The sequence below is a fragment of the Rhinatrema bivittatum genome, chromosome 5, assembly GCF_901001135.1.
Source record: "Rhinatrema bivittatum chromosome 5, aRhiBiv1.1, whole genome shotgun sequence".
Taxonomy (NCBI): domain Eukaryota; kingdom Metazoa; phylum Chordata; class Amphibia; order Gymnophiona; family Rhinatrematidae; genus Rhinatrema; species Rhinatrema bivittatum.
In genome coordinates, this window is record NC_042619.1 from 6,977,317 (window position 1) to 6,987,719 (window position 10,403).

The 10,403-nt window shown below is 42.7% G+C and overlaps 1 protein-coding gene across 1 annotated transcript; it reads right to left on the reverse strand.

The window, feature by feature from the left end:
- Nucleotides 1-9,058: 9,058 nt before the first annotated feature.
- Nucleotides 9,059-10,024, reverse strand: LOC115091609 (olfactory receptor 51E1-like). The gene has a single exon (XM_029601778.1). The coding sequence runs from the start codon at nucleotides 10,022-10,024 to the stop codon at nucleotides 9,059-9,061; it is 966 nt and encodes a 321-aa protein (XP_029457638.1).
- Between the last annotated feature and the right edge of the window lie 379 nt (nucleotides 10,025-10,403).

A 10,403-nucleotide genomic window follows, 5' to 3' on the forward strand; every position in this document is an offset into this window, starting at 1 on the left:
AAGCATATTTATAAATTTGGTTCCTTCTCTGGTTTAAAATTGAATTTGTCCAAGTCAGAGACTCTGGACATTGGTGGACACTTATGTAACTTATGGTCCAACTTCCCCCTTACAATGGCAAAAGATATGGGTAAATACCTAGGAGTCAAAATACATACAACTCTGAGCGCTTGGTATCAATATGATATTACATTTTTGCTACAGGATTTCCAGCGTAAACGTCATAGTTGGATATATTTTCCATTATCACCACAGGGTCATATGGTGCTTGTTAAAATGATCTTGCTGCCCAAATTATTGTATTTGCTTCACATGGTTCCCTTTTACTTATGGAGAAAGGATATCCTACTCTTTCAAAAACTGTGCTCTCAGTTCTTTTGGAATTTTAAACAGGCCTGATTGCGGTTCTCTCAACTTCTAAAGATAATGGCGGGTTAGGGTTTGCACACCTTCGGTTTTACAACATAGCTTGCCTTTTGCAGATACTTAGGGAATGGATGAACCCACAGTCTGCTTCTGACAATTATAAGGTGCAGATGGAACAAGAATTTGTGAAGCCTTATCACATAATGTATCTACTTCACACACACAATGTTGTTTTACCTTCTCATATTTCTCATTCTCTATTAACAAATTCCATGAGGAAAGGTTGACACTTTCTACAGCGACATTTGGGACTGTCCTGGATGCGGAGACCTGTGATGCGGAGACACACACTGTATCAAGTGCATCAAGAACAAAAAGCCTTCCCTGTAAATACTGAAGAAGTTCTTGAGAAATAGATTGAAGTGTTATCGGAAAAGAGAAAGAAACCAAATGCACACAGAAATTCCAGATCAGAAACCAAAGGAAAAAGCTCATTGTGATAGATGACTCTGTCATCAGAGGCACTAATCTTTTCCTTTGCACAATTGCAAAGGGAAAGGGTGAAATTAATAACAAAACTCAACTAAAGTCACAAAAGGAGTCCAGGAACAGCAGTAACCTGAACGAGAAAAGCTGGAAAGCTATGAGCACAAATGCTCGTAGTTTGGGCAATAAAATCCCAGATCTGCAAGCCCTAATGGTGGAGGCAGACTTGGACGTTGTTGCTGTCATGGAGACGTGGTTCACAGAATCTCATAGAAACATAGAAACATAGAAACATAGAAATGACGGCAGAAGAAGACCAACCGGTCCATCCAGTCTGCCCAGCAAGCTTCACACATTTGTTCTCATACTTAACTGTTTCTCTTGGCTCTTAGTAACCTTATGTTCTAATTCCCTTTTCACCCCCACCATTAATGTAGAGAGCAGTGCTGGAGCTGCTTCCAAGTGAAATATTAAGTTTGATTAGTTGGGTAAGCGGCAGCATAGCTCTCTGCCATGAAGCAGAGGGCAATGCTGGAAATGTGTGAAGTATCAGTTTTTCTTTTCCCCTGTCATTGAAGCAAGGAGTCATGCCGGACATGCACCGAAAGTGAAGAATGCCTTGAAAGTCACATTAACTATCATCAAATATTGAAAAGCCTAATAATTGGTAATACCTATAAGCCCATGAACCCATCCCTGTTTTTTTTTTCTTTTTTTCTTTTCTTTTTTTAATTGGGAGATGGATGCCCTTCATCCTTCTACTCTGTGAAGGTGGACACCTACCACCGGCCACTGGCATCCCGCTCCGTTAATGCCTCTGTGGCTACTGCCGCTCCATGCAGTGTTTTACTACCTGCTCTTTATATGCGTCCTCTAGAACTGATGGATCCCATCCCTGGGTTTTTTTATTATTTATTTAATTGGGAGATGACAGCCCTCCATCCTTCCGCTCCGTGAAGGTGGACACCTACCACTGGCCACTGGCATCCCGCTCCGTGAATGCCTCTGTGGCTACTGCCGCTCTGTGCAGTATTTTACTACCTGCTCTTTATATGGACACCTACCACTGGCCACTGGCATCCCGCTCCGTGAATGCCTCTGTGGCTACTGCCGCTCCGTGCAGTATTTTACTACCTGCTCTTTATATGTGTCCTCTAGACCTGATGGATCCCATCCCTGTTTTGTTTTTTGTTTTTGTTTTTTATTTAATTGGGAGATGACAGCCCTACATCCTTCCGCTCCATGAAGGTGGACACCTACCACTGGCCACTGGCATCCCGCTCCGTGAATGCCTCTGTGGCTACTGCCGCTCCGTGCAGTATTTTACTACCTGCTCTTTATATGATTGGGATACGGCAATACCGGGCTATAACTTATAATACTTATAATACCGGGCTATAACTTATAATACCGGGCTCATGATTGGGATACGGCAATACCGGGCTATAACTTGTTAAGGAAGGGCAGAGAGGATAGGAAAGGGGGAGGAGTGGCTCTTTATGTCAGAAACAATATCCAAGCATCTGAGCTGCAAGGAAGATGGGGCAATGAAGAAGCACTATGGGCCGTCCTAAAAAAAGATGGGGCATCCATTTTTATTGGAGTGGTTTACAGGCCTCCAAATCAAATGGAAGACCTTGACAGAGATCTGGCTGACAACATCCAAAAGATGGGAAAGAAGGGAGATGTGGTGATCTTTGAAGACTTTAATCTGCTGGATGTAGACTGGAGAATCCCATCTGCAGAATCTAACAATAGTAAAGAAATAGTGGATGCCCTGCAAGGGGCTTTGTTCAAACAAATGGTAATGGAACCCACAAGAGAGGGAGCTATACTCAACTTAGTGCTCACTAATGGAGATAATGTCTCTAATGTCCTGGTGGGTGCCCACCTCAGCACCAGTGATCAAACGGTATGGTTTCATATCACAAATAGGATATGGAGAAGTCGCACGAAGACCCGAGTTTTGCAGTTCAAAGAGACGGACTTTGTTGAAATTGGGAAGTACCTGGAGGGAGAACTAGAAGACTGAGAGAAAATGAGAGAGGTGGAACAACAGTGGGCCAAACTAAAAGGAGCAATTACATAGACAACTAATCTATATGTTAGAAAGGTAAAGAAAAGCAAGAGAAATATGAACCTATCTGTTCTAAAAGGAGGTGGCTGACAAAATAAAAGCTAAAAGAACAGTGTTTAAGAAATATAAAGGATCCCAAAGAATATCTGGTGGAACTGAGGGAGACGAAGAAAGTAATCAAGAAAGCAAAAAGTCAAGCGGAAGAAAGGATTGCCAAGGAGGTAAAGAGAGGTGACAAAACATTTTTCAGATACATCAGAGAAAGGAGAAAAGTCCAAAGTGGTATAGTGAAATTGAAAGGTGAAAAGGATCAATGTGTGGAGAGAGACGAAGAAATGGCAGAAATATTAAACGAATACTTTAGTTCTGTGTACACTAAAGAGTACCCTGGAGAAGGACTGTCGCTAGTTAACAAGAAACTGGAGGGGAGTGGAGTAGATGTAACTCCATTTACAGTAGAGAATGTATGGGAAGAGCTGTGGAAACTGAAAGTGGACAATGCCATGGGGCCTGATGAGGTTCATCACAGGTTACTGAGGGACCTCAGAGATGTGCTGGGGGTTCGCTGTTCAATAGATCCCTAGAAACGGGAGTGGTGCCAAGTGATTGGAGAAGAGCGATGGTGGTCCCACTTCACAAGAGTGGGAACAGAGGAGGCTGGTAACTACAGATTGGTTAGCCTCACCTCTGTGGTGGGAAAAGTAATGAAGTCACTGTTGAAAGAAAGAATAGTGAACTATCTACAGTCGGGAGAATTGCTGGACCAGAGCCAGCATGGCTTCGCCAGGGGAAGATCCTATCAGACAAATCTGATTGACTTTTTTGACTGGGTAACCAAGGAATTGGATCCAGGAAGAGCGCTCAATGTCATCTACTTGGACTTCAGCAAAGCTTTTGATATGGTCCCGCACAGGAGACTGGTGAATAAAATGAGAAGCTTAGGAACAAGTGCCAAGGTGGTGGCCTGGATTGCAAACTGGTTGACGGATAGACGACAATGTGTGATGATAAATGGAACTTACTCTGAAGAGAAAGTGGTGTTAAGCGAAATGCCGCAAGGATCGGTGTTGGGACTGGTCCTGTTCAATATCTATGTGAGCGACATAGCGGACGAGATAGAAGGTAAGGTTTGTCTGTTTGCGGATGACACTAAGATCTGCAACAGAGTGGACATGCTGGAAAGAGTGGAGAGAATGAAACAGGATTTAAGTAAGCTGGAAGAGTGGTTGAAGATATAGCAGCTGAGATTCAATGCCAAGAAGTGCAGAGTCATGCATATGGAGTGTGGAAATCTGAAAGAACTGTATTCGATGGGGGGTGAAGAGCTGATGTGCACAGTGCAGGAGAGAGACCTTGGGGTGATAGTGTCTAACAATCTGAAGTCAGCGAAATAATGTGACAAGGTGATAGCTAAAGCCAGAAGAATGCTGGGCTGCATAGAGAGAGGAATATCGAGTAAGAAAAGGGAAGTGGTTATCCCCTTGTACATGTCCTTGGTGAGGCCTCACCTGGAGTACTGTGCTCAGTTCTGGAGACCGTATCTCTGAAGGGACAGAGACAGGATGGAGGCGGTCCAGAGAAGGGCGACCAAAAAGGTGGATGGTCTTCATCGAATGACTTATGAAGAGAGATTGAAGAATCTAAATATGTACACCATGGAGGAAAGGAGGAGTAGAGGTAATATGATACAGACTTTCAGATACTTGAAAGGTTTTAATGATCCAAAGATAACGACAAACCTTTTCTGTTGGAAAAAATCAGAAGAACTAGGGGTCACGATTTGAAGCTCCAGGGAGGAAGACTCAGAACCAATGTCAGGAAGTATTTCTTCACGGAGAGGGTGTGGATGCTTGGAATGCCCTTCCATAGGAAGTGGTGAAGACCAGAACTGTGAAGGACTTCAAAGGGGCATGGGATAAACACTGTGGATCCATAAAGTCTAGAGGATGTGAATGAAGAGAGGGTGGCTCGCGGGAATGACGGCTACTACCTGGAGATAATACCCTTATCCAATAAACATACACACGGTTAATGCAACTCCAACATTGCTCTATGCTTCAATGCAAGAGGAAATGTGGAAAAAAAAAAGTGGGGAGTAGCTTGCTTGTTACGGCGGTTACTACCCCAAACCAAATAAGCCTGATTCTTCTCTTTCAATGCATATCCAGCTTAGCTATCTGCTTCAATGGCAGGGGGAATGAAGAAAAGTGGATTTATATATAGACAACAACCAACAAGGACTGAATTACATAGTCTGGGTAAACAAATAAGCATGGGTGTAGCTTGCTTGTTACAGCGGTTACTACCCTGCATCAATTAAGCCTAATACTTCACTTGAAATACATATGCAGCGCAGTTCACTGCTTCAATGGCAGGGGGAATGAAGAAAAGTGGATTTATATTCAGACAACCAACAAGGACTGAATTGAACAGGATGGCTAAACAAATAAGCGTGGGAGTAGCTTGCTTATTGCGGCAGTTACTACCCCTAACTAATTAAGCTAGATATTTCACTTGATGCAGTTCCAACACTGCTCTCTACATTAATGGTGGGGGTGGAAGGAAAATAGAATCAAAAGGTTACTAAGAGCCAAGAGTAACAGATAAGTATGAGGAAAAAAAAGTGTGAAAGCTTGCTGGACAGACTGGATGGGCCGTTTGGTCTTCTTTTCTGCCATTATTTCTGTTTCTATGTTTCTATGTTTTTGCCTTTGTGGGGCAACCCTCAGTTTCTGCCTAGTTGGGGGAATGAAAACTACTTCCAGTTTTCTAAGGCAGGGTTGGTTTATATTTTTTCATTTATTAATCTTCAGATGGGAAGGTTCATTCTTTTTCCGATTGTTGTCAACATCTTTCTCTTAAAACATCAGACTTTCTCCAGTATTTACAAATTGCCAGTTACATGAAGGCACTGCCGGTGACCAATTTTAGAAGTTTGATGAATGGCCCATTTCAAAGATTTATGCATCTGTCTGTCAGGTTGAAGGTCTCCCTATCATTATTTTATAAAGTTTTGCACTCTACTCACTATACTACTTATTCTCAGCAAAATCTCTGGGAGAAGGATCTTGGTGCTTGCTTGCAGAGGATGAGCTCTATGACTGTGACCATCAGGTGGGACAAGCAGCGATGGGGGCAGTGCATTGGGAAATTCATGTAAAAAATGTGCATACAACTGTCTTATGGCCACAGAAGGCTTATATGGCAGGTATATAGCTAACTCCCATTGCTGTCTTAAATGTTCTCAACCCAAACCTAACTTAAAGCATTGTTTATGGGATTAAACAGTAATACAAACATTTTGGTTGGCTAATAAGAATTTCTTTTCTGCTATTAAATGTGGTCTTTACCTTTCTTCCTTTTGGCTCATATTGACCCGAGTTTGTAAAGCCATCAGACTCCATACTTATTATGAAGGGATGTCTTGTTGCACTACATTCAATTTTAACTAATTGGTTAACTGATTTCAGTCCAACTGTTGATCAGTGGTGATCTATTATGTTGGATTTATATCTGATGGAGCACCGATCTCTGCTGGAATCCTTGATGAAGAAGAGAGCAGCTAATAATAATATTTAGGCACCCTTGTGGAATTGCTACTGAAAGATTTGAAGATTATTCTCCAATCATCTAAAAGACTTTGTTTGCGAGTGCGAACTACTTAATATAGCCTATAATTTGTATTTATTTTATTTTTTTGTTCATTTTAATTGAATGCCATTGGGTGTTGGGCAGCGGGAGGTTGGCAATGGAAGGGGGTGAGGAGCTTTGGGGAGAACACAAAGGTGTATTTCTTGTTTCATGGGACCATTTGTTATGCAGTTTGGCTTGTTATTTGAAAATACCAATAAAAGGATGCTCCACAAAAAGACACTTTTTTCAAGATTTCTGTCTTCTTTGTGAATTGTTTTGAAGGGGTCACAGCCTGGTGTTCCTGGTGAAGGCTATTCTCCGGATCCAGAGGTCAGGTCACTGAAGAGCTGCCAGTACCGTTCTAGAAGAGAGAAGATCTTCAGTGACAGTGTCATCCCACAAGGTTTTGGATATTTTAGTAAAAACGATCTCTTTCGTTGAGAGAAGGTATTTTGGTCACCCCTCCTCTCATCTGGAGATTGGGCAGTGTGCTTGATCTTTGTCAGTCAAGACCTTTCCTTCTGAGAGATCCAAAAAAATGAGAAAGGAGAAGGAAGAGCAGAAGTGAAGACCCTCCACAGGATCTTTCCTCCTGAGACACAGGCAAAGGCTGGGAACCCTTTCAGATCAACTGGTGGACTGTTTAGTTCTAAAGGGGATCCTTTATAAATATACAGAATAGGATTACCCCAAAGATGTGGCCTCTCACACACTCAGTAAAGGAGCATTAGGAATCACCCAGGAACCTGAGTCAGAGCACGAGACACATCCAGCAGTATATTCAGTTATTTATTCAAGATAGACATTGATTACATTTTTTAATCAATCGGTAAACTATTTTATTTTGAACACCCAGCTCTGCATCTTGTTCCTTTTGTCCCAAAGAAGCATCATCACAGCACCATTTCAGCCAGCAAGCTACACACTAACAAAGGAAAACACTTCACCACTTGGGCCAGAAATACTGGTTATCCCCTCCGTGCCCCCTCCCCCTCCCACCAAAAGGACTGATCCCTGGGGTCACAAGGAGGATAGAACAGGTGGAAAAGGAAGCCAGCTCCAATTAATACATTGTTTTTTTCTGCCCAAAAGGAACATTTCCCTTCCAATAAAAGGGTTACCCTTGACACAGAGATAAATCTTGTAGGAACAAGGTAGGAGATTGCAGTATTGTAAACAATCCACCCTTCACCCTCCTGAGGAAAGAAGGTGCGGGAGTGGCCTAGCAGTGAGAGAGTGGGGCTGTGAACCAGGGAAGCCAGGGCTGAAATCCCATTGATGTTCCTTATGATGTTGGGCAAGTCACCCCACAGCTCCATTGTCTCAGGTGCAATTTGCTAAACGTTCGCTCCCGTTCAGTGTCTAAGGGAAAAATGTTTCGTAAATAGGGCTTATAGAGTCTAAGACCTCTGGGGACAAGGCAATACCTGCTGTAAGTCACCCATGAAACGGTGTGAACTAAAAAAAAAATGGTTCAGAAGCACAAGTAGTAATAGGTGAAGGGGTAGCCGGAGAGAAGCCAGGAACACACTGGGTCATGGTTGTGAGGTTGTCAATGGGTATCATCCAACAAGGACTTGGGGATATGGGAGGCCAGAAGTTCAGGCAACAGTCTCATTAGATGTAGGTCTTTTAAGCCTTGGTAGTTGTTTCAATTTGTAGTAAGACACAAGTAGGGGTGAAGGGCCTGGGTGTTGAATTAAATACTGGGAACTTGTATGCTGATCTACTCAGGAAGGGAAGACCACAACAACTGACATGAATAAGGGGTCACGTCCTACAAGAAGTCAAGCTTCTGCAGCCTGCAGCTGGGCTATATCCCAGTGTAGAGAAGAATAACTGGAAAAACTGGATGGGCCAAGTGGTCTAATTCTGCCATAATCCGTTATGTTAATAGGCTACTATATAAGTCTGGTGGTATCGTAGATATGATAAGTATTACGAGGAGAAATGGAGAGGGGGAGATTGGTGAGAGATTGGGAAACAGGTCAAGGGAATGAAAGAAAGTCAAAGAGACAGGGGGAAATGGGGAACATGAAGGGGACTTAGGGAGAGAAGAGGAACATGGATAAGCAGCAGAAAAGGAACAAGAGGGATATGGAGAGAAAAAAGAACATACGGGGAACATAGAGGAATAGAGCAACATGAGGAGGGATATGTAGGAGGAAAAGAACATGAGCATAGGAAGATCAAAAAAGAACTTTACTGACAGAAAAATAATTTGTATTGCTTGATTCCATCTTTGCTGGTTATGTCTTGGCTGCATAAATAATAACTGCATACAGAAAGAAAGCAGTTTTTATTTTTGGTGGGCACAAATTAAAGTCTGAGGAACAGACAATCTGCCTTCATGCTTTCATACTGAAGAAATGCAGGTTACCTTGACCATACACATTAATGAATGCCTGAGGAAAAAACACTGATTATTGTGAGGAAACATTGCTTCTCTATGAAGGCACAACATCTTCATTTCTGATGCGCTTCACAGACCGGTGGCTAATCAAACAGTTCAGGACCGGTTGTATTCCGGTGGAATGCCTTCATAATCCTTTGCCGAATTTGCTTGGTTTTTATCCCGTACACCATGGGGTTCATCACAGGAGGGACCAGAAGGTAGACATTGGCCATGACGATAGCGATGATCGGCGAAGACCGTTTCCCAAACCTGTGGACCATGGAGAGGCCAATGAAGGGGATGTAGAAGATCAGCACTGCACAGAGGTGAGAGATACAGGTGCTGAAGACCTTCAGTCGCGCCTCCCAGCTAAGTCTCAGAACCGCCCTGAGAATCAGGAAGTACGACAAGAAAATTAACAGAGAGTCCAATCCCATTGATGAAATCATGACACAGAGTCCAAAAATGACATTGACAGTAATATCAGCACAGGAGAACTTCATCACATCCTGGTGTAAGCAGTATGAATGGGACAGCACTATAGCTTTACTACAATAGGACAATCTTGTAATAAGGCAAGGCCCAGGGGCCATGAGTGCTGCTGCTCGAATTACAGCCACCAGCCCTATTTTGGCTACGATTGAGCTGGTGAGAATGGATGCATGTCTTAAGGGATTGCAAATAGCAACGTATCGATCAAAGGCCATGGCCACAAGGATGGTAGACTCCATTGCCGAGAGGAAATGAATGCAGAACATCTGTACCAAGCAGGCATTGAATGAGATTTCTCTGGCATTAAACCAGAAGATCCCCAGCATTTTTGGTATCACTGAATTCACCAGGAGAATGTCAAGGGCTGCAAGCATGGCAAGGAAAAAGTACATGGGCTCATGGAGGCTAGACTCCGTTTTTATGATGAATACAATGGTGCAGTTCCCCATGATTGCCATGACATACACAAAGCACAGTAAGAAGGCGATCCAGAAGTGGGAATCTTCCAGGCCAGGAATGCCAATCAGGATGAACATGGTGAGACTCGTGTTCGAAGTTATGTTTAGGCCTGACATGTTGTGTCAAAATATCTTCATTGCCTGCAATTAACAAACCAATATTATTAACATGGGCAATTAGCAGCAAGATAAGTGAATTCTTATGATGGTTTGGTCGAGATAGAATTTCACATTCCAAAATATTGATTTTTTTGAACAAAATGATCTTTTCTTTAATTTGTTTACCAAGAAAGCCAGATCAAGACAGAATTTCATGTTTTCAACTATATCTTGAAGGGATAGGGAGCTAAAACAATTTGCCTTAGGTCACCCAGAGGGTCATTGACAGAGAAGGGATTAGTTCTGGCATGGTGAGATAAAGGGGTCTGCAGATATTTTGTACCCATGCACTTTGCATTAGTTTTCATGTTGTGAGTTCAAAGCACCTCCTGACTTT